Genomic DNA, 25,076 nt, shown 5'->3' with positions numbered 1-25,076 from the left:
TTTGTCTCTCATCTTCTATTTATATGATCAATGTTAGGTCAGTTGTTTATAACAGAATTAATGGTATTGTTTATATAGTGTTTGCCTTTAAAAATGTAATTCTTCTCTCACTGCATTTTCAGGTTGCTTCTTTTTTTTTTTTCTTTTTTCTAAAGTATAATCAGAATTGAAACAAAATCTGTTGAGCATGTGTCTGATATTCCAGACCTTATTTGAGTTCACTACTTGTATGAAATATAGCAATATGTGGAAACACTTATAAAAACTGTGGTCACAAAGTCATATTTTTTTCCTCATCATAACTTTCCTTTCTGCCAAGACATTTTTTGGCAGATTTTAAAAGGTTCACTCTATTAAAAATGTTATAGACCAAATGGTTTTTAGAAACTTTATTGGGGGGCACTATTTAAACAAAGGAAGGATTGGGCACTGAAAGAATTTCAGCAGAACTTCTTTGCATAGAGAATAGTAAATATGTGGAATAAAATACTCACAGAAACAGTATGAGTGACTAAGATAACGATTTTTTTAAAGGAATTTGGAAAGCATATATAAAGAAAAATATTGAACAGGTACAATTACCATTTCAAAAAAAAGGAAGAGAGCTACAACAGACTGGTATCCCAGCTTCCTTGTATTTTTTAATTAATAATTTCCCTGCTCACTGAGGCCCTGTACACACACAAAAATTACAGTTCAGTATAACATCTCAGACTATCTAATATGCCTGTGTTTATAATTGTTGATGACACTGACTATCCCTGAAGAATAGCAAAATGTAGTATTAATAGCTACAGTAATCCAAATGTTTCCTTGTGGTTTATCTTTCCAATAACATGACATTCTGATCTAACTAGTTTCTGAAATGTTCATATGCTAATATTTAAATAATATAGTCTTGCTTTAAAAGACGAGTTAACCAAATTTGATCCATATTTATATTTTTTGTAGAATAAGAATTTACTCTTTGAGAAGATAAAGAGTGGATCAAAAAGAAGAAAAAGGGTAATTGTCAGAACGCAACTTGTTTTCATTTTAATATCTTGTTTCTGTGTAGAGCTGATGAAGATTAAAAAGGTAAAATCATATTGCTGAAATGAAGAATTGGACTAATACATCTGTATTATAACTTAGAATACTACTTCAAGTCAGGACATTGCTGTGATAAACTACAGTGCCTGGTTCCATAAAAGTCCACTAAGCCTAAATTTTATTATTCTATCACAGCCAGTTGCATTGCATTCAGAAGATGTATTCAAGTGAAAAGCTTTCACGTAAAATCTAAGTATTATATTAACTGGCTTTTTAAATAGGTTTTATTTTGCATAGGAAATTATTTTGAATAACATGGATAATTTCTCCTTCAAACTGACAGGTATGTGTAAAATCCATTGCCAATGCTAGATCCCTATAGAAAAGAATTCTGCCCTCAGATGCCTGCGTCAACATGCCGTAAGGGTGTAAATCACAGCAGATTTTGTCCCTATAATTGGTGTAGTTCCATTAATTTCAGTGAAGTTACTACTGATTTAACCCTGGTTGTGAGAGGAGAATAAGGAACATTATTCTGCATCCAGCTGTGTCACAAACACAACTGAATGGGTTCTTCTGATGACTTAACACACAGTCCAGTGATCACGCAGAATTTTTGCACCCTCCATATCGCTAACCCCTGACTTCTCTCACTGCTCCTGTCCCTTCCTCTGTCTCAGAAAAGGTATTTATCATTCAACTTAGTTACTGCTGCATTTCTCTGTAAGAAGAAAATGGGACTTTGAAATTTAAATTGTATTTCCACACTGAAAAGTGACCTTGTAAAATACAGCATCAGGAGTTCCATATTTATTAGAAAATGAGTAGTTTTTATTTGGAATAATTGAAGCAGAAAGTAAAAAAATATTTCTAACTTCCTACCCTGCAATCTCAACCAGGAAGTCAGAAGTCAAGTTGAGTTCTTTCTGATTCACACATCACCAACAATAAACATTCTGCAATCAGAATTTAATAATCAATTCTGATGATTACTAGAATATCCTCCTCCCTATCCACCAGAAGAATATCCACCTCCCTCTCCTAAACTTGTGTTGGTTTTGCAGTGCTAACAGGGAGAAAAAGCATCAACGGATTGTAAGTCAGTAAAGTAAGCAGATGTGCCTCTGGGAGCAGATACGTGGCGTAGTTTTACATAGTAGAACTGCACTTCGAGATAAGATTAGTGAAATGTGCACATCAAAAAGAAAGAAAGATGTTCTCTGTTTGCATGCTGCCTGACTTAACAGGGAATGTAATGCTTATCATCCTCATATGAGAGGAAGGGTGGCTCAGTGGCTAGGTCACTAGCCTGGAATTTGGCAGACAAGGATTCAATTTTCTACTCTGCTACAGCCTTCCTATGTGACCTTGGGCAAGTTACTTAGCCTTTCTATGCCTCAATTTCCCATCTATAAAATGGGGATAATAGTTCCAGTGCCCTGTCACTCCCCCTTTTCCACTGACGAGAAGAGAATCAAGACATTAGCATTTTATTTAGATGATACTAAAGTTTCTAGTCAATCCTCTCATTTATTTCTACACCTTGAAGGATTGCAGAATAGGTACAAGGCCTTTATTCCTTTTAGTGGAATAGATTATTTTTTGCATTAAAGCTTATTTAGGGAAAAAATTGATTTATAAATATTAAAATCTTTCCCTGGGAGCGATTTGTTCTTCATGCACTGAGAAGAAAAATTAACAACCAGAGTATGAGTTTTAATCAATTCTTTTAAAATAAACTTTGTATAAACATTCCCCTCAAAGGTTTGTAAAGCTGCATGATGGAACTATATTATATCCTACTTTTACTAAACATTACAAATTAAGACCCTAATCACATAAACACTGTGAGCATGGGAATAATCCGTTGAGTTTATTTGATTTATTTTCCTGTTCGGATAAAACACATATAGTATATTACTGATCTGATCTGGTCTGGTCTGGTAGAAGCTTATTTTCCATATAGTGGAACTAGGCTATGCTGGACTGGAATCACTAGAGCAGTGACAAATACACTAGAGTAATCACATGGAGGGCACAAACATTCCAAGAGTAATGATATTGGCATGTCTGCTTGACTGACAGATCATTGGGAAGACAACCTATCAGTTTACATTTGACACTCAGAGCAGTAAAAATTGTTTTATATGTCCATTATTGCTAGTTACCCTAGGGATATGTTTTCTCATTCCTAATCAGTATCTTTTTAATTGAAAAAAAATTTTTTTTTCAGAGTGTGAACCCATATCTGCAAGGACAGAGACTGGATAACGTTGTAGCAAAGAAATCTGTTCCTCATTTTTCAGATGAAGACAAGGGCACTGAATAAGCACAATAAAAATGAATGATGAAAACTCATGCCACCCTCCCGTAGATCATAATATTGCTTACATATAATCAGCTATTAAAATCCTTGCAATGGCAGCATGTTTATTATTTATATAATTGTGGATGAAAAACAGATGTATTTATAACATTGTTCTCCTGGATAATGAAAATATGATTCTGCTTTCTGTTAAATTATGGTAATAGGACCTTTTAGTTGTTTTTGTTTTCATCATGGAGTGAGTTTAAAAAATATTAGTCATTTTAGTAACTAATGTGAGTTAAATAGCATTAACCAGCAGCTTGTAAAACAGAAGATGATATAAAAAATTGCCCAGTTTAATTCCAGTGTTTATTCTTATATTTTCCCATGTTTGACACATGAAAATTATAGTTTTATTTTTTTTGTTTACAGATACTGTGATTTAACAAACTAAAGTAATGATAAATGTTGTTTTACTCAGATACTTTCAACTTTTGGTCTATTTTAATAAATATTCAAGCAATCTACAGTGTTTACAGAGTGACATTTTCCACAGTATTTGGAGGATAATCTGCCTTGGTTATTGCTGTGCTAACTAGAAAAGTGTGGTTTGAATCTACATACTAAAGTAATTTTCCTGATCAGTTTTTATCATTTCACTATCTCATCCTTCCCAGATACTCACTCACCTTGGCTACCTGCTGGTACTTCTCTAGTTTGCAGACTACGAAATCCAATGTTTGTTTTTTTTCCTGAGTGGCTACTGCATTTGTACATTTAAAAAGCGGCCCAATTCATACTCCTATGGAATGCCATGACTGAGGAAAATAACATTTGTGTATGATAACAAAGATCTCAGGTCAGATGTAGCTTATTTGTAAGTGGGAGGCTCTCCATTGTTTTTGGACATAAGGTGTCTTGTCAGCCTAAATTCCAGGTCATGGGCCCCTTCCATTAAAACAGGGATGATCTTATAAAAATCAGGACAGGTACCAACCCTACCTGGCCCCAACACAGCACTTTAAATATTCAGTATGACCCTTGGCCTAACCACAATACAGTCAATACAACTCTCATCATCAGTCAGCTGATTGGCAATCAACACATGCACCTCTAAATATCCAAACGGGGCTATAGTGCAGATGAGATTCCCAGCTGTAGGCTAATCAATAGGCCTCACCCTGGGCCTTCAATTTTACCAGTAGTCTGGCGATGGTAAACCCCATATCAGGCTATGTAAATTACTTGCTTTGCTGCAAGAGAAAAAAGAAAGGTGAAAAGGGACCACCATCTATTTCATGGGCATTTAATACTCCTGGGCAAGAAGCAAGGTGAAAACCTGTAGTCCCTGCGTAGCAGCCTAACCCTTGGTGTTCCACCACTGGTCTTAAAGTTGCAACTGGTTAGCTCACCTCAGAAGCCCTTGTTATGCTGGTGGAGGATGCTGTTTCCTTCCTAAACCAACAAATTGATATCCACCTTCTAGTCAGATGAGCTGTAATGGGGCCACCGGATCAAATGTTGTTACTTCTGGAAGCTATCTGGCATTGCTTTCCAACCCAACAGGCCACATTACACACTTGATATGTATTTTTCCTACATATCAAATGTCCCAGAGATTATAACAAATGGGCTCACCTTATATTTATAAATCTCAACGACTTAGATTAGACAGAATGAACTAAGTACATGTGGGGAGGGATAGCTCAGTGGTTTAAGCATCGGCCTGCTAAACCCAGGGTTGTGAGTTCAATCCTTAAAGGAGCCATTTAGGGATCTGGGGCAAAACCAGTACTTGGTTCTGCTAGTGAAGGTAGGGGGCTGGACTCAATGACCTTTCAGGGTCCCTTCCAGTTCTATGAGATAGGTAAGACTGACAGGAGCTGAAATTCTACTTGAGGTTAGATGCAGGTTCACCAGATTTTCAAAAACTGGGTTGAAGTGAATTTGAGTTTCCTATTGTAGCAATTAAAGCTGAACAAATAATAATACATTATTTATTCACTGATTTCTTGCCTCTCTCAAACTGTTTGCAAGCAGATTGCAAAACTCTAGAATTTGCTCTACCATCTGAATTCATCATGAGTTGCTTCACCTTCTTTCCTTTCTTACAAAGATTGTATGAACAGAATCTTTGAGTTGAAGGGAGTATGTTGTAGGGTGCGATTTGTAATTGGATATAGCAAGTGTTCAGCATCTTGCCACAAGATGCTGAGCAACTTCAACTCCCAAAAACTTCATCATACATTGACTGTACACAGAATTTCACAGGGTCAGATCCATACTTCCTACTTATCAAGCTTACTCAACCCTTTAACCTGTTTTCCTGCTTATTCTCCATTCAGACCAGTTGTACAAAGAAATGATTCATTAGCATAGGTTGGCTCTAAAATAGAAACCAAGGGCTATATGTCATGCCATCAGTTTCAGAGCAGAACTTTCCATTGATTTCATTGGCCCAAAACATATCCCTAAACTTCTAGCTTTGCGCTGCCTGCTGCGGTCACACAGAATTCTAGCGAGACGAGGTGGGTGAGGTAATATCTTTTATTGGACCAACATCTGTTGGTGAAAGAGGCAAGCTTTCAAGCTCCACAAACCTGGAGAAGAGTTCTGTGTAGCTCGAAAGCTTGTCTCTCTCACCAACAGACATTGGTCCAATAGAAGGTATTGCCTCACCTGTGTTGTGTCTCAAATATCCGGGGACCAACATGGCTACAACAATATTGACAGACAGAATTCGAGTTGGTTGAGGCCTTTCCGCACCGTTAGGTCCCATAGAGCTGGAAGAGTGTTTCTTCAGATACCCCTCCACCCCATGCCTTCTACACTGTTAGGAAAAATGGTTCTACAGGCTCTCCAGGTTTACCATATAAAGAAAGCCCATTTAATTAAAGACTCAACCACTAAAGTGACTCATTTTTCAATCTTTTAATCCCTTTCATATGCCATTCCATGTTATTTGTACTTTGTAAATGCATAGCTTATAAAGGGAAGAGTGGGATGTGTGGTTTGCTTAAAACCATCAAAAAAACCTCTCATGTCTGGTTCCTTTGGCAGATCTCAGTCACTTTATCCACACTACATGGTGACGTGATAATTAGGCACCACAAACCAACTAGATTACTGCTGAGGTACCACCTGATAACTGTTTACAACTTCAACAAGGCCTGAGAAGCTGAACGTCTCTCAGTCATAGATCTGTATGGAGATGGGAAAACAAGTTCTAGAGTTTGGAGATTTTTTTTTCTTCTTTTTTTAAACTTCATGTTACCACAAAGTAGTAAACCTTCCTTAAAGGAATTACCTGCTAAATGAACTCAAATTCATGGCAATTTGCTGAGTCCATTAAGCCCTCTTGACTGTATATAAAATTAGGACACTCCAAAAAAACTATTGAGAAACTTTAACTTGTGCCTTTTGTATTCTTGATAACAGGATTAACAATTCTATCTTCAGCTCTATGTATGGCCTGCCTTTCTGAAATGAGATAGGCAGGTCCTTTCACAATCAAAAGAGACCAAAGATCCAAAAAAGAATTGTAGTTTTACATAAAGACCCCTCAATATCTTTTTCTCAGACATGCCATATTTCCACTCTTATGGAGTCAATCAGGAAAAATGTCAAATACCTTTTTTTCAGTTAATTGTGCACATTGCTCAAATACAGTAATATAGTTATATGGAGCATCAATCAACAGTAGTTGAATTTTGGTTTCGTTTTGGAAAGTGGAGTTTCTGAAAAATTTGAATTCAAACATTTATGATACTTTAGAACTCAAGAACCACTTTATGTTGCTACAGTTGTTTATATTTCAACTCTTTAGAATTAAAAACTTTACATTGTTAGGGATTTTACAAACATCAAGGGTCTTAATTAACTCTAAACTATTTTAAGATACAGTTTGTATGAAAGAAGCTGTACAAAATAAAGTGTATTGCATTGCAATGAAAGTTTTGTCTGGTAAAAATATCTAAGAACTTCCTATAACATTTAAAGCGTTATTAAGTAAATGAAAGGATATGATTTATGACACAGTATCCTGTGTGTGTTTATATGTAAAATGCGGTATTTTTGTCATTTTAAGATTATTATAATTGTTTAATCAAATCAATAGTAAAGAACATAAAGATGCTAATCTGCAAAGCAAACTAAATAGCATAAGAATGGATAATGAGTTAACTGATATGATTTATTTTTATTGGTACATTTGTGTTTATCTAAACAAAGTCCCTTTTGACAACCTTATTCAGTGCCTGATAAGGGACCTTTAAACAAACTGTGCAGTAGCTCCAGCTAGTATGAGATGAGATCTAGTACGGTTTTAAGTAGAGCTAGTCAGAACATTTTTCTGAAACTACTGTTTTGTTACAGCATTTTACAGAAACCTATATCACTTCTTACAACCCTACTTTTGCCAAGAAGCTTTTCAGCTATGTGAATCATGGGAGAATGGCAAGGAATAGGACAGGGAAGACTGATGACAGCTGGGTTATTAGGGCACTGATGTTGAAGATCCAGGTTCAAATCCTTGCTCAGCGTGATTTGAAGTGATCTGGGATGAAAAACTCTGCTCTGAATCAACCAGAGTAGGACTATGAAGCTGGGCCTCCCAAATACCAGTTCAATACTCTGGCCACCCATACCATTTTCAAAAAACACATTTGAAAAGTTTTCTTCAATGTGGACCAAAACCAAATTTGAAACCTCGAAAGTTGCTGTGGAATTGTTGTTCTCTGGTCAGCTCTAGTTGTAAGATGGTAGGTACAATTCCGATCTCATTTACAATGGTGTAAAAGTGGTGTAATCCATTGCCTTCAATGGCATTACTCCTGATTTACACTGTTGTAAGAGACCAGAGATTAGGTCTTTGGATTTTTTGAATGAATGGGACAAAGAGTTTAGACTGCTGTAAAGTTCTCAGGTGCGGGTATATTTACAATGTGCTGTGTGGAAAGAGACAGGGAAGGTGGGTAGATACAGAGGGCACAGCCATTAAAACCAAACATTGATCCATGTCAAATATCAATCCATGTCTACTACTGTTCTGTTAGCTGATGCTGCACAGCCAGGCTTTAAATTCCCTCTGGATCTATTCTCTCTTTTGTGCAGGATGACACTGGATGCCAGTGAAGCAAAGGATAATATTTTTAGTCATGCAAGACCTCCCCCCCATGTCTCAGGTCAGTAGGGTCTGGCACTGCCTCTCTCTGAAATTAGACACACAACCTGATCTATACAAATTAAAAGGGAAGGAAACACCTTTAAGGGGAACTGAAATGCTTTGAAATTAAGAAACAAAAACAATCCTGCACAAGTGCCCAAGTCCCAGTGTGTGTGGTGTGTGTACATTTAAAATAGCCAAATACAGTTTTAAACAAAATAACTGGAAATTTGTTCCTCCTTTACTTACCTAGCAAGAACTATGTTCAGGTTACCATGCTTCCTGTAGGAGGGCCAGCCATATCGCAAACCCCTACTGCAAATTAAGGGAAGCAGCCTTACAGTTTGCCGTTACTAAGTATTTATTTATCATTTTTAAATCTAAGGGGTGTTGCATTAATGATTTAGGATCTCAGTCTTTTTTTTTTTAATTAAAGCACCGCTGTTCCCCTTTAAAAGTAAACATAAGAGTAGTTAAGTACTGGAACAAATTGTTCTTTGGTGACAGGGATGACACAAGTTAGATAAACACCTGTCAGGGATGGTCAAGTATAATTTGTCCTGCCTCAGTGCAAGGGGCTGGACTAGATGACCTCTTGCTGTCTCATCCAGCCCTATGATTCTCTGATAGGGAAAACGCCTTGAATACAAAAGGGCAAATCTTTAGCTGGTATAAATTTGGTTGTAGCTCCATTGAAATCAATGAAAATAGCAGCAACTTCATTCAGCTGAGGATCTGCCCCAGAAAGGGAGGAAAAAATTTCTATTTCACTCAGTAGAAATCAATGGCTACTCCCTCCCCCTTCCCAGTTCTTCTTTCCTTCCCACCTCCCATTTAGGCACGCACAAGCCTTTAGTCCTCTAAATCCTGGTTGAACGAATGAATCCCCCCATGATCAAAGATGGAATTCAGCCTAGGCTGCTGCTGACAAGCTTCCCTGACATACTAACCCATTGACAGTGAACTATTTAAAGGAAAACTTTAAAAGGAAAATACTTTGCAATAGAAGAGGGAGTGTGGAGTTGTTACAGTCAAGACCCCCATCCTCTATACACCCATGGATATGGCTGGCTCAATGGGGTTACAGCCCAAACACATGCATTCCAAACAAACTTGTTTCTCTGTGGGACAATGAAAGAGTTAAGTAAATCATTCCCCAGATATGTACAGTACCAGATCTCCCACATTCATGCTTTCTGCCATTAGTTAAAGAATGGGGTTGAATTCCAGTGTATCATCCTAATTCACCATGAGGAGGAAGTATGTAGTATCTGATCATGTTTGCTTTATTTATGATGCTAACTGCTTTCCAATGACTATGTGATTCTTGACAATAGGAATATCTGCTAGCCATGTGTTGAACACATGGCAGCATTACAAATCTTAAATGATTGTGAATGCCATGGCAGCAGCATTAGCAATTGGAGCTGAAAGAGTTTAGAAAACTTGTCTGGCTATTTTCTTGGGTGGAGACGGGGGGAGGGGGCGGAGGAGAAAGGGAGGGGTTTAGGGGTTGGAAATATAGAGATTTGGGCTGAAAGATCAGGGAGATCTGAATCATCTTTTGCCTATTACAAAGATCATAATTATTCTCAATTCACTCATAGAATCAAACTCTTATTCCAATACATGGATATGACATGGTGTCTTCTATATTTAATTGCAATATTTCCTCATCCGACTATCTTCTCCAAGAAAAACAAGGGTGGGAGTCAGTGGCACAATTTCATTATAAAATGACTAAGGCAAAGGAGAACGCACAAAGAAGAACAAGTAATGAGCTGTTTGCTAATGGCCTCACAGAGCCTCTCTCCTTCCCTGACTGTTGTCACTCATTTACAGACCACTGAATCTTGAGTTTAAATGTATAAATCTTATCTATGTTTAAGCTTGATTTTTGTCCTGAACTGAATGAACAAATGACAGTTGTTTGCAGTGTTGTTGTGGCCGTGTTGGTCCCAGATATGAGACAGCCAAGGTGTCTGAGGTAATATATTTTATTGGCCCAACTTCTGTTGGTAAAAGAGACAAGATTTTGAGCTTATTGGAGGAAGAGACCCAGTACTGTGAGTGGGACTACACCCACCTGTAGTAGGGACTGCGCCTGGTTGTAGAATCAAGCCTGCCTAAGAAATACCCCAGAATACCACTTCCCATATCAGATGGAGCTATCTCTTTGCAGGAGAGGGCCAAGATATTAGATACATTGAGGTAAAAACTACCGTGCCTTGTCTCCACTAGGCTTTAATGTCAAGATAGCTATCTGGATATTAAAACATCCCTTTTTTGCAATGAAGGCATAGCCAAAGAAGGCACAGTTCTCATGCCAAAAGAGCTTGCCATATGAAAGGGATGAATTCCCCCTAAATGCAGGAAAATATGCCACCCACCTCCCTTCAGTTAGATAGTGCGGGCAGAAAGTAGCTATGATTTCTTTTAATGTCTGATAGCTTTCACCTTGGCTGACTCCAAAGGATTCTTTCTTCTAACTTTGCCGTACTATTTTTTTAAACGGGGAAAGCTTTTTCGTTTGGTTTTGTTTTTTTCTAGACATTTATATGTTCATTTTGAAACCATATAAAGAAATAATACCTTTTGCACAAGAGTTCCTAGTTCTATCTGGTTCCAAACCAAAAAGCCCCTCTGCAGTTTGATCTGAAGTGTGATTGATTTGGTCACTAGCAGGCTGACTTCTTCACTTACGTCTTTTGGGCACTAAGGCTTCCCTGGGGGAAAATATATTTACACTCTTCGACTTTTAAAAAGTGCATCCAAAAGCCCAAAATGTTTGATAACTGATTCATTGCAAACACCTATGTAAAGGTTCCTAAACTCTTTACAGAGGCTCTCTTAGCATCAAGTGGATTTATACTTTTGCAGGTATTTTTAATGTCACTTAATTTGTATAATTTCATTTCACTAGACTGAAGATGAAAGCAGCTGAAAGGGAATGAACAGTCAGCGTGGTTGTTTGTGGGGAATGAAATGACAGCTCTTTCATTACTTTAAGCAGTTCCGTAAAAGGGCCTGCATTTGGGGAATAAAGTCTGAGTACTGGAAACTGCTAATTACAATTCAAAACACTGGAATAAGGGAAAAGATCAAGTAGTAAACTTCCCATCACCCTTAGCTAAACTGGGACTAAAAGGGCGATTTTTGACAGGGAAACAGAAGAAGTAAACCAGAACAGTTGGAAATACAAAGACATAAGAGTTGGCCCCAGACTCGTCTGTGCAGTTTCCCAGAAATTAAAATGTTGTTGGCAATTTTTTAAAGGGGAGATTTTTGGTAACAATACAGATAAAAAATAGAGATTTTGTAATTTTTTAAATTATTTTTTTCTTTCAACTCTGTAAGGACTTAGAATCCTTGTTCTAAATCATAACATGCACAGTGAAGCCAATGTGTCTTTTCACAGGGGAAAAGAAGAGTATATCAAATAAATGTGGGGTTTTCCAGTAAGGTTTTTCAAACTGAGGCCTAGATCCCACAATGATTTATGCATATGCTTAACTTTCTCTATTCTGAGTAGTCCAACTGAATGTAAAATTAAGCGCCTGCATAACTCTTTTCAGGATTGGGGACTTAGACTCCCCGCCCCAGTTCAAGCATCTAAGCACATGCTTAAATCCACCCCTATTCAGCAAAGCAGTTAAGCAAGTGCTTAACTTTAAGCACATTCTCAAGTCTCCTTAAAGTCAAGGAAGACTGCTGAATGAGAGCCCTGTCTGTAAGGATGCTCAGAGAAAAAGACAGTTTGGTTACAGCATTTCTTTGCCTGTTCCAGGCTTTGCTGATAACAATTCTAATGGCAGAGACTATGTTTTGCTTTTGAATGATGAATTGTGATAAATGAGAATTACAAAATTTTAAAGCTCTTGTTTCACACTACCGTTCCCCATTACTGGCTTCCATGTGAGGATTTCAAAGTCTTTATAAAACATCCATGTATTAAGGCTTATAAGTAAGTAAACATTCAAGGATAACATTTTCAAAAGTGGGTACATAACTTAGGGGCCACATTCCCAAGTAACTTAAGGACTTCTGAAAATTGTATGCATTATCACTATTTTATAGAGCGGGAAACTGAGGCACAAGAAAGTTAAAAATGACCTGTAAGTGAAAAAGAAGCTTCTTGATTATGTATAAAGTGAGCCTATAGAAAATGGGAGGGTAGGTGTTCTGCTCGTTTTTACCTTAACAGGAATGTCATTTTATTTTGCTGTTGGTCTCCCTGACGCACCCAGGAAAGTGGATTGGGAGCTTTCATAGCCATTAATTTATTTTCTTCCTATAATTTATTAGCCATTTGAATTACATAGGCATTTAAAACTTTTCAATTTTGTTTTGTTTTTAAAGTCTACATTAAAATAATTTACCCGCTCAGATAAGTGTTTCAGTTTCTTGGTGCATGGGACATTATAATCTAACTAGTTCTCCATTCTTGCACAGAGACTTCAGGAAAACAGAATGGACAAAACTTGACTTTCTGATTTTGATTTTTTTTAAAGATGTGGAGAGACTTAAAAATGTTGAGACTTCAGACCTTTTTGCATACTAAAGAAGCAAAAAAGGCAGAAACCCAATTTTATTTTTTCCTTTGCAGATCACTTTTTAAGTAAATTATGCTAGGTCAAAGGTCTTTAGGCACTGTGACAGACCCAGACCAGTGGGGTACAGGAGTGTGGTAGAGGGCAAATATACTGGTCACTGGATGAGTAGTTTTCTGTTCCCTGAGTGACCAGAGAAAGGGGCTGCACTAGAGTAATCAGGAACCTGCTAGAACCAGTTAAGGCAGGCAGGCTAATTAGGACACCTGGAGCCAATTAAGAAGAAGCTGCTAGAATCAATTAAGGCAGGCTAATCCGGGCACCTGGGTTTTAAAAGGAGCTCACTTCAGTTTGTGGTGTGAGTGTGAGGAGCTGGGAGCAAGAGGTACAAGGAGCTGAGAGGGAGAGGGAGTGGGAGTGGGAGTGCTGCTGGAGGACTGAGGTGCACAAGTGTTATCAGACACCATGAGGAAGGTCCTGTGGTGAAACTAAGGAAGGTGTTTGGAGGAGGCCATGGGGAAGTAGCCCAGGGAGTTGTAGCTGTCATGCAGCTGTTCTAGGAGGCACTATAGTCAGCTGCAGTCCACAGGGCCCTGGGCTGGAACCTGGAGTAGAGGGTGGGCCTGGGTTCCCCCCAAACCTCCCAATTGATCTGGAGTGTGGGTTCTTCCAGAGAGGAAGGTCTCTGGGCTGTTCCCCAACCCACATGGTGAATCTCTGAGGCAAGAAAATCTGCCAATAAGCGCAGGACCCACCAAGATAGAGGAGGAACTTTGTCACAGCACCTAACTCCCATTGTTTTCAGTGGGAGTTAGGCACCTAAATACTTTTGAGGATTTGACCAAAGTGGCAAAGCCAGGATTAGAAAGCAGGATTTCTTGCCTTTCAATTACTTACTTTAACCACTAAACCAACTGTACTGTGAGTATTTAAAAAAACAAACCACCTTGTTTATTTTTTGGTTGGCTGAGAAAATGCAGTATCCTGAATTATTTATGTTTAAGAAACAGCAAAGAGCTTTTTATAGCAACACAGAAAGGGAAAACCAATGCAATAGATCATTGCTAGAAATGTATATGTGATATTTACAAATATATTGATAGTGTATATGATTGTATTATGTTGGACAGAATGTTGCTGCCACGTTGTGGGATGCATCAGGGAGTGGGAAGGGAATCTTTCACTTCTGTAACATAACTGGAAGCAGTATTTCACAGCTGTCATGTCAATGTGAAATATGTAAGCAAAGAACTCATGACAAGCTATTCCGATGCCTCATTTCATAATACCCAGTTATAACTTTATAATCTAAAGGCTTCTTGTATGTATGTGAATCCAGATGCATTGTACCCCTCATTACCAGAATCACCTCATCTCAAAAGCAAAGCATCTCAACAAATGTATCATTATGGCAGCAAATCTTCTATAAGCAGGAACTTAGCACAGAAAAAAGAAAAACATGCAAAGGGCAGAGGATTTTTTTATGGGGATTTTATAGCTCTCATTTTCTTGTTAATGTCTTCTGGAGCCACCAATTATGCAAGACGCATCATAAGAATTGTGAACAGAATAATAAAAATGTTAGTCTGACAAAGCATATTTCCCCATTTGGCATGCAAGAATATAGTTGTCTGGCACTTAAAGTTTAGCCTATTGGCACATATGGCTAGCCATATCTACACATCTTATACAATACATAAGATAATATAAATCTTTCCAGACATTATACCACAAGACAACATTTTTCAAAAGGGGTGCCTAAATGCAAGCTCTTAAATCCAGCTATAGGCACTCAATTATGACCCTTATCCTACTCCCGTTCACCTCAATGGTGCAAGATCAAGCCCTAAGTGGTCTGAGTTTCAAAAGGGCTGAGAACCCAACAGCTACCATTGACTTCCGGGGGAAGTTAGGATGCTTGACTCTGCTGAGTATTTTGTATAATCACAGCACTGTTTAATCACATTAAACTGCATAATGAAACAATAACGAATGAGCAAAGAGCTGTTAAATTCTTACATTTAATATACAAGGGAAGGCAGTGAAAAAAATTAGGTGATAGTGAGAGACTTAAGCCCATTGTGTAGGCAAAGGCCCGAGAACCAAGAAACCTGAGTTCTGCTCATAGCTCTGACACCAACTAGCTCTATGACTTTGTGCAAGTCATTTAATACCTCTGTGCCTCACGTTCGTCATCTGTAAAATAAGGATAATGAGACTTGCCTTCTTTTCTAAAGCGCATTGAGGTTTGCGCATCTATAGCATGATGTAAGTATTACTAGGATGATACCCCCCTCAGACATTGTGCTGCAATTGGTAGAATGGTAAAAAATGGTGTGTGTGTGTGTGTGTACACAAGGCTACAGATTTCATTTTAGCCTTTTTAGTGCCCAACATATCCTCTTTCACCCTGAAAGGCATCATAGATGAGAGGAAAGTGCATGAGTTTTAAGCATGGCTCTGCCATAATCTCCCTCAGTAATATTAGCCATGTCAGGTGAAATCCTGACCCCATTGAAATCAATGGTAAAACTCCCATAGGGAGCTAATAGGGTCAGGATTTAACCCTCTCTTTGTTCACAATAAATATGCCTATTGCACAGATGAAGAACCCATGGGAAAAAGCATTACCAAAAAATGTAAGGATTCCCCCCACCCTGCATGTTTTGTCAAAAATGTTGAAATGTTCTGGGCAGTGTTAATTGTTTGTATAGCACTTTATTAACCCATCATTTATTAGTTGGTTGAGAGGATGAATTAAAGTTTGTACAGCTTTTTTGCCAATATAACATGGGATATAATTAATCAAACAATTTCCATTTATTTGCTTAAAAGTAAAAATAATCTTACTAGACAAACTTCATCCCCGGCGTCAATCCACCATGGTCAATGGGGTTACAGTGGGGAAGAATTTGGCCTGTCTTCCCACACGACAGCATTATATTTACACCACCCTAAAGTTTATTTTGTTTTAATCTGGTGACCTTAGACAATAAACAAAGTGTTTAGTATTGTGGTGTGTTTGGACTTCTTTTGTTAAAAGACCACATATATTGAGCTCTATCCTCCTGCCTTTTATTAAGACAAAACTCACTGGATGAAATTCTGGTCCCCTAGCAGTCGATGGTAAAAATTCCACAGGGACAAGATTTTACTCCCTGAGTTCAGTGGGAATTTTGCCTGAGTTAGGAATACAGCATCGGGCCTCTGGTTTGAAACTGATTTTGTACTTGGCTATGAGAAGGAATTTGGTTCAAATGCGGAGTGAGCTCAGTCTTTGCTTTTTGGAGGCTTTGTATGAAGAACATGTCTAGGGCATGATCCTGCTGCCTTTCCTCACGGGGTAATCTTTATTCACATGAGACTTGAAATTGAAGCAAACAAGACAACTTGGTGTGGATGGATTACTCACATGAACAGGAATTGCAGGCTTGAGGCTTTCAGGTACGTCTACACAGCTATTAAACACCCATGGCCAGCCTGGGTCAGCTGACTCAAGTTTGCAGGGCTCGGGCTGCAGGGCTAAAAATTGCTGGGTAGACATCCAGGCTCCAGCCCAAGCCCAAATGTCTACTTTGCAAACCAGCCCTCAAGCCCAAGTCAGCTGACCTGGGCCAGCTACAGGTGTTTAATTGGAGTGTAGACATACCCTAATTCCACTGTAGACGTACTGTTAGTCAGCAGAATATCTGAAATCAAAACACCCTAAACCCTTCTCCCCCTCTCCTATCCTATTTATTACTGTCACAGCTACTGATGGCAGGAAGGAGAAGTGAAAATGCTGCTGCTGCTTCTTCCTTTGCTCCCTCCCTCCCTATTTTTTTTACCCTTCCTTACAAGGGTTCTGCATCTGGAACTCTTCAGGACTTTCTAACTCTTCTCCCTTCCTGTAGGCATCACAGCTTGTTAGTATTGTTGATTGCTTCCCATCCCCACCACCGGCTTTATATCTCACACATTCTAATGTAATCCAAAATAGACTGTGCCCATCGGATATATGTTAAACTAATCAAGTGTTGGATTAGAATGTTACTTTACCACTTCATGTCTCATTAACAGCATACAGTATTTCAAGATTATGTATCTGAAGTGTTAATGGACTGTAAAGGTGTTTTTCATCCAGCCTTTTAGTGTGTGTGCCTTTCTCAGTGAACTCTATTGCTAAGGATATCATCTCCTTTTTATAGCAAAACTCCTTCTGATACAGAGTCTTCACTTACCCAAGTCTTGGAGATCCCAGTCTTATATGTTGCCAGACATCTAACCTTTCTCATGGAATGAAGACATCCTCATGCACCTCTACAGACACATCCAGCAAAACTCAGCACTGAAATGAGGCATACTAGATCCTTCAAAGTACAGATGTCATAACACAATAACTGCTCTGCCAAATTGCTCCAGCTACTCCCTCCACCATCCAACACAGATACACCTACCACTGGAATTTAATTCTGTGGCCCACGACACAAATAAGGGCACATTCTTTTAGAACTTGGGCATGTCTACTGATTATGGCACCTTGCCCTCTTCCGCCACCTTACTGACTCATTCCGAGTGACTATTGCCAGCCCTAGGCAGAAGAGTTAAGGTTGCGTTGCAGGAGTGGCATATGTCTTAACTCTTCGTTTCCTTGTTTTCAGAAGTTTAAGTGCAGTCACTCCGTATGTTCTGGAAGGACATGATGTACCAAAGGACAAATTTAACTCTGTGGTAACAAAGTTTTTGGGCTGTTACATATTCACCTTAAAAACAACAAATATGGTGGTTTATAAATTACATTTTCATATGTCATCAAAAGACAGAAAACATCCCTAGTTGCTGCCATACAGAAACCGCTAGTTATTTTGTCAGCAATTGTTGAATTTTATTTTATTGCTTTAGTTTTTCCTCTTAAATTAGTGCCAGATTCACAGCCCTGCAAACTGAAGTCCTCGCCCTGGTGTACTCTGGGCTGTGCCTGGTCTTTACAGCAGCTCAAACTGACCCCACCACTCTTGCTCTGTTTACCTTGCTCCTGACCTAGAGGGACTGTGTCTAGGAGCGACAAGAGTCATTTGGTTTCTATGCATATTAGGCCAGAAGCTCAGCTGGTATAAATCAGTGTAGTTCCATTGAAGTCACTACAGCTACGCTGATTTATTGCAGCAGAGGATTTGGCCCTCATCCGCCTTAGGTTTTTTAGGATTTTAATAAAGACACCAATTGTCTTGGCAGAGATGATAAACTGATTGGGCTCAAAGTTAGCTGCAGCAGAGAGGGGCTGAGACCAAGCATATTTTTTTCCCTGCAGGGGTTAGGTGCAGCACTTCTAAAAGTAAAATAATTTTTTACTCTTACTAAAACCAAGGGGCAAAGTACACCAGGACAAAAGAATGGAATAGGAACGTAAAGAAATACAATTTTAAAGAGGCAAAGAGCGTAGTTAATTTAAGAGCTCAATCAGATCTGCATGGCAGTGCCCATTCTTATCGCCCCTTCTGTACTCCCCAGCACTGATCTGTACTATGGAAAAATGTGAGTACCCCACTAGAGCTCTGCCTATACTATGGATTTTTACAAAAAAAATCCCACCACTGGGATTGCCAGTGTGGCTTCCACTATTTCAGCTGCACTGGTGGTAGCAACACAGGGATTGCCAGTGTGGCAAAGGTACTGGTGATGTCTGGAAATTTTACCACCATGCCAGTTAAACCTGCAGACAGTAGTAAATACACCAGAACCTGCCAGAGCCATATCTTCACTAAGGCTCCCACCAGTGGAACTGAACTGATTGCAGCAATTAGGATTTTTTTTTTTTTTTTTTTTTTTTTTTTTTGCTAAGATGCCCTACTATAGAGAGGGAGGAAAGTCTTCCAGGGTAGGTAAGATCTGAATTTCTGATGATAACCAGAAAAAGCCCTGCCAAGTCGTCTTTATTCAATGGAAAGAAACAAAAAATGGCCATAAGCCATTTCTTTGGGGGGGGGGGGGGGTAGAAGAGGAAGGTGGGTTAGCTTTAATTCTATCTCTTTGGCCATATGCATAACAATCAGGCAAATAGAGCAAGAAATATTCACCATTTTTCTCCCAACAGAACTTGACAATTTGCTTGTCTTTCAATGGTGTTTTCATGAACAACATCCAGGTGAGCAAGGTTTGACTTGCAGGACTGCTTCTCTAGCAGCAGTATGTCACAAATACTAGCCTAACAGTGCGAAAAAAGTTTCACATTGAAAATGCTCTAGTAAGCATCTGAAGACACTTTGGGGGTTGGATTGAGGAGAGGGGTCAGAGGCGGGTAAGAAACAGCAGGGAATATTAATAGATTCGTACTTTCTAAGGCCAGAAGGTACCATTGCAATCATCTAGTCTGACCTCCTATATAACTATGGGCCAGAGAATTTCCCCAAAATAATTCCTACAGAAAACACCCAATCTTGATTTTTAAAATGGTCAGTGATAGAGAATCCACTACGAACCTTGATAAATTGGTCCAATGGTTAATTTCTCTCACGGTTAAAAATTTAGACCTTATCTCCAGTTTAAATTTGTCTAGCTTCCACTTCCAGCCAATGGCTTGTGTTATACCTTTCTCTGCTAGATTGAAGAGTCCATTACTACATATCTGATCCGCATATAGATACTTCTAGACTGTAATTAAGTCACCACTTAACCTTCTCTTTGTTAAACTACATAGATTGAGCTCCTTGAGTCTATCACTAGAAGACATGGTTTCTAATCCTTTAATCATTTTTGTAGCTCTTCTCTGAACTCTCTCCAATTTATCAAAATCCTTCTCAAACTGTGGGCACCAGAACTGGACACAGCATTCCAGCTGCAGTTGCACCAATGCCAAATGCAGAGGTGAAATAACTACTCAAGTCCTACTCAAGATTCCTCTGTTTATGCATCCCGGGATCACACTAGCTCTTTTGGCATGGGAGCTCATGTTCAGCTGATTAGCCACCATGACCCCCCAAGTCTTTTTTTTCAGAGTCACGGCTTCCCAGCATACAGTCCCCATCCTGTAAGTATGGACTACATTCTTTGTTCCTAGAGCTACGCATTTATATTTAGCCATATTAAAATGCATATTGTTTGTTTGTGCCCAGAGTTAAATTGCTCTGAATCAGTGATCTTTCTTCACCAATCTCCCCATTACTATGTCATCTGGAAGCTTTAATGCTGATGATTTTATTACTAAGCAAGAAATTGAGGTGGTGTGGGGGAGCGCGAAGGGCAGAGTACAGCACCAGCTGGTCTACAGTTCAGCCCCATGCATACTCCGATCTGGTCATCTAACTGGGTGCTTGAGTGCAGTGGGCCATTGCACAGGGGAGATGATTGCCCTGTAAAAAATGCCCTCAAGCATCACATGGGAAGGTGGCATCCAGAAGTGTGTGCTATGGTGTAGCCATATAGGCTCCCTCCCAGGGCTCAAAGAAGGCCACCAATGTCAATTGACAGCAGAGCAAGGACAGTAGTCAGAACGGGGAGGGAGAACCTCAGCAATCTGCAGAAGACTTGCAAGCAGCCACAGTGCCAGCGTCAGCCATGGAAGGAGACAGTAGTTGCAAGCAATAGTGGAGCAGGAAGATCTGAAAGCCTCCTTTGACACTGTTGTCAGCTGATGGGTGGCACTTGTGCAGTTGGAAGACACATCAACTGTTGTAGCATAGGGGAGGTGGGACCCTTAGCAAGCTGCTCCCCAAAGCCTCTGGCCAGAGCCCTGGCACTGAAGCAGTTAATTGAGAGAACGACAATGTTAGGAATGCAAACACAATTACTTCATGTCACTGTGACACACAAAAAAGTGAATATAAAGTCTGGTCAACCACTAATAGCTATAGTTTGTATCTCTCTCTCTCTCTTCATTAAGGGAAGGACCCTGGCTATTTTTAAATCTTGGATCCACACACAAAGCCAAATAGTATATTTTTCTGTGCAAAAGAGAAAAGGAAAAACTGTAAAATTCTCTAAAAATTGCCCAGCCCTGTTTATCTCTGCTAGCGCTCCCCTACAAGGCTCAACCTTCCCTCTAGTAATTTAGCTATGAACTTAGGTGGCCTATGTGTGCCAGCAAATTTTCTCTATCCCTCTGGCATGTCTAGTTAATATGTGGTATGCTATCTAATTACAGTTAGCTGTAGTTGTACTTTTCATATGCACTTTCATGGACTTTGTCTGGCATACTGAATAGTTACATCAGTATCTGGAACTGCAGAACCCTCCCCCCATAGTTTATTTAGTGATAAAGGCATGTCATACTGCATGGTCATATGGGGCACAGTTAAGGGTGTATGGAATGCCTTAAATTTTGGCTTTTGAGCATGCTACTTGGACACCACTGCTTATGATATAATAAAGCTCTTGTATCTGCCAAAATTTTACATGCTGGGTGTCTGCCTCAGGGGAATTGCTCTGTACAACTTCAGCCAAAACAGTTCAGCCATCTTGAAGACAAAGGAAAAATACATTGTTTTACCTATGTTAAAAAATTCTAGTTAGCTTTTCTTTGAACAGCTTGAGTGTCCCTATAGTTTGAAGCAAGAGCTTGAAATTTGGGGGGAGGGCGGCATTTGTCTCAGGGCTGTGCCTTTTGCTATCATCCCCAAAATCTTCCCAAATCTGACCAAGTTAAAAAAAAATTGCAGTTCACCCGTGATCTGTACAGCCTTCTTCAATTTTAGCATTTAAAATCTCCAAAGAGCCCATTTTCCACTGAGCATGCTCAAGCCTCTCTCAGTTCCTAGTGCTGACCAGACTGGGTATGTCTCATACTCAGAGTGACTAAGCATGTAATGCTTCAGCCTAGGTCTATACAGGCATAGCTGGACTTTCCCTGTAATGGTTGCTATGAGCTGGTCCAGTCTGGCGAGAGGCTGGTCACTGGAACTGAGAGCAGAGAGCCTGTCTTCCCTGTGCTCTCAGTAACCCATCTACTGTTACCCAGGCAGCTTGGAGGAAGAAACCACTTGATTCAAATGTAGAGGGGATAAAAGCTGGAACAGGAGGGAGAGAAAAGAGCAGATTGGGACAAGAAGTCTGGCAAGTCTGGTTCTAGAGAAATTGGGACTGGCAGGAAGGCTGGAGGGAAGGAGAAGGGAGGTGAGGCTGGGTCTGGGAGCTGGTAGGAGAGAACGTAGGTTGGAACTCTTTGGGCGGGGAACCTGGGAGCTGGGTGTAAGGGGAGGCTAGAACTGATTGGGCAAGGAGACTGGGACTGGGAGCCAGTGAAGGAAATGGAGAACACTGAAATCGGACAAGTAGTTGGGGCAGGAGACAGGGACTGGCTGGACAAGGAGACTGGAATTAGGAACCAGTGTGGGAAGAGCAGTGGTATTGGGGAAGGGAGGCAGATCTGACAAGGAACTTGGTGCAGGGGGAGACTGGCTGGTAAAGAAACTGGGACACAGAGCCATGGAGAAGGGAGGCTTGGGCAAGGGAGACTAAGATTTGCTGAAAATCCTGATGGGGCGATTAGGACTCAGGGTCACTGGTTGGGAGGATAGAGACAGATTGGAAAAGGACCTGGGAGAGGGCATTGGAACTGGCTGGGCAAGGAGACTGGGACTGGGTATGGAGCAAGGAAGAGACTAGAAGCGTGTGTGTGTGTGTGTGTGTGTAGGGGCGGGGGGTAGATATTACATCTCCCTTGGACAATGAGCTTGTAAAGAGAAACTAGGACTGGCTGGGCAATGAAACTGGGAGTGCGATCAGAAGCCTGAGGAGTAGAGACTGGAATGAGGTAGACAAAGAGAATTGGTCTGGGACAAGGAACAGTGGGGAGGGGAAGAGGCAGGAATGGAACAAGGGTAAGGGGTCAAGCTTGGCGTGAACAGGCAGAAGAGTCTGTAGAGCACACGTCTCTCCAGAGCCTGGAATGGAACCCAAGATTCCCGTGTCTCACCATTCCTCTGCTGTCAGCAAATAGCTGTGAAACCCAAACTGTTCCACTCCCTCTACCACTGGCAGCCATGGAAGATGACAACCTCCTATTGCTATCAGTTACTTGATCAGCTCAAGGGACTGAGCTCTGTGCAGTAAATCTAAGGATGATCTGGATGAGAAGCTGGATATGAGTCGACAGTGTTGCTGCCAAGAAGGCTAACGGCATTTGGGGCTGTATAAGTAGGGGCATTGCCAGCAGATCGAGGGACGTGATCATTTCCCTCTAGTTAACATTGGTGAGGCCTCATCTGGAGTACTGTGTCCAGTTTTGGGCCCCACACTACAAGAAGCATGTGGAAAAATTGGAAAGAGTCCAGTGGAGGGCAACAAAAATGATTAGGGGGCTGGAGCACATGACTTATGAGGAGAGGCTGAGGGAACTGGGATTGTTTAGTCTGCAGAAGAGAAGAATGAGGGGGGGATTTGCTAGGTGCTTTCAACTACCTGAAAGAGGTTCCAAAGAGGATGTAGCTAGACTGTTCTCAGTGGTACCAGATGACAGAACAGGGAGTAATGGTCTCAAGTTGCAATGGGGGAGGTTTAGGTTGGATATTAGGAAACACTTTTTCACTAGGAGGGTGGTGAAGCACTGGAATGGGTTACCTAGGGAGGTGGTGGAATCTCCTTCCTTAGAGGTTTTAAGGTCAGGCTTGACAAAGCCCTGGCTGGGATGATTTAGTTGGGAATTGGTTCTGCTTTGAGCAGGGGATTGGACTAGATGACCTCCTGAGGTCCCTTCCAACCCTGATATTCTATGATTTGATGAACCACGTGGGTGCCAACATGATAGAATCACTGTTTTTTTTTTTCAGATTGCTTTTTAAAAGGATAGGAAATTTACACACACCCCAAACTATATTTAAAGAACGTTATTAAGATTGCAGAGTCAAGCACACAGAAGTTAGGAAATCCCAGAATTGAGGTTGCCTGTGAAACCTTACTTCAGAACGGTTGGGTGCATGCATTGAGCTACAGTTTTTAATTAGCAGAGGGGTAGTCGTGTTAGTCTGAATCTGTAAAAAGCAACAGAGGGTCCTGTGGCACCTTTAAGACTAACAGAAGTATTGCAAGACTTGCATCTGAAGAAGTGAGGTTCTTACCCACGAAAGCTTATGCTCCCAATACTTCTGTTAGTCTCAAAGGTGCCACAGGACCCTCTGTTAGTTTTTAATTACACGATCACATACTGTCCCCCCCCCCCCACCCAGGACCCTTGCCTCATTCAGGGCAAAGGATGGTTCTGCACGGGGGTAAATCAAGTTGTGTCTACGGGATCCTTACCTCATTTTATTACGGAAGGTGAAAGGCGGGCAGTAGTGAATGAGGCAGGGGATTGCCTCATGGTGAAGGCAAGTGACTGCTGCCCTGGAAAATTGAGTTTCTATCCCTCTGCTGCCACTCCCCCCCCCCCAATTCTGACATTTCCTAAAGTAATACAATTATTTTCAGAGAGGGAGAGTGTCAAATATATGGAGCGAGAGAGAACAAGAGAACCTTTTATTGGTGAGGGACTGTTCCAAACCCCATTGAAGTCACTAGGAGTCTGTCCATGACTTCGGAGCATGCCACTTGTGATAGTGCTACTGACTTTCTAGTTATTTTCGTGTACACTTGAGTTCCAGTGGAAACAGTTCGTGAGGAAAGAGTCGGAGGTTATGGTTTTGGCCGAACTAACCCCATTCTCTGGGAGCAGCAACTGTGCCAGATATTTATCCCTTTAATTAGTGAACCAGGTCAACTGGTATTTAAGAGATTGCGCCTGTTCTCAATGACCGTTCTCTCACAGTACTGTAGTTGTATAACCCTTGGGAGTAACATGTCCAGGGAAGGGAAGAGAGAGTAGTTAAGAGCTGTGCTTAACTATCCTGATTACTTATGTACCCTAGGGAGACTACAGATATTTGCTGATTTTTGTCTTAATAAATAGTCCCCATCTCTCTGTCTCACCGTTTTAATCATATAAATCGTTCGATTATTTGGATTGAAAAGGTGAGGCTTTTTCTCTGGTTTATGTATCTATCCCCATCTCTCCAATGAAAACAAACATAAACTATACTTCGGTCAGGTTACCTTATTTGTCCTTTTTTTAAAA

General features: G+C 40.2%; 1 protein-coding gene across 6 annotated transcripts in view; it reads left to right on the top strand.

The window, feature by feature from the left end:
• The window catches only part of LOC101945980 (neuroendocrine protein 7B2), a 73,851-nt gene extending 66,558 nt beyond the window's left edge, over nt 1-7,293 (top strand). For all 6 annotated transcript variants that reach the window (XM_065593215.1, XM_065593218.1, XM_024111166.3 and 3 more), the window contains exons 5-6: nt 952-1,005; nt 3,266-7,293. In XM_065593215.1, the coding sequence (XP_065449287.1) occupies nt 952-1,005; nt 3,266-3,361 (150 nt within the window). In that variant the 3' untranslated portion in view covers nt 3,362-7,293. The remainder of the gene's footprint in view (nt 1-951; nt 1,006-3,265) is intronic.
• Nucleotides 7,294-25,076: the final 17,783 nt, after the last annotated feature.

This window comes from Chrysemys picta, chromosome 4 (genome assembly GCF_011386835.1).
Source record: "Chrysemys picta bellii isolate R12L10 chromosome 4, ASM1138683v2, whole genome shotgun sequence".
Classification (NCBI taxonomy): domain Eukaryota; kingdom Metazoa; phylum Chordata; order Testudines; family Emydidae; genus Chrysemys; species Chrysemys picta.
The sequence above is the reverse complement of the archived record's forward strand: the minus strand, read 5'-3'. Positions and strand labels throughout refer to the sequence as shown.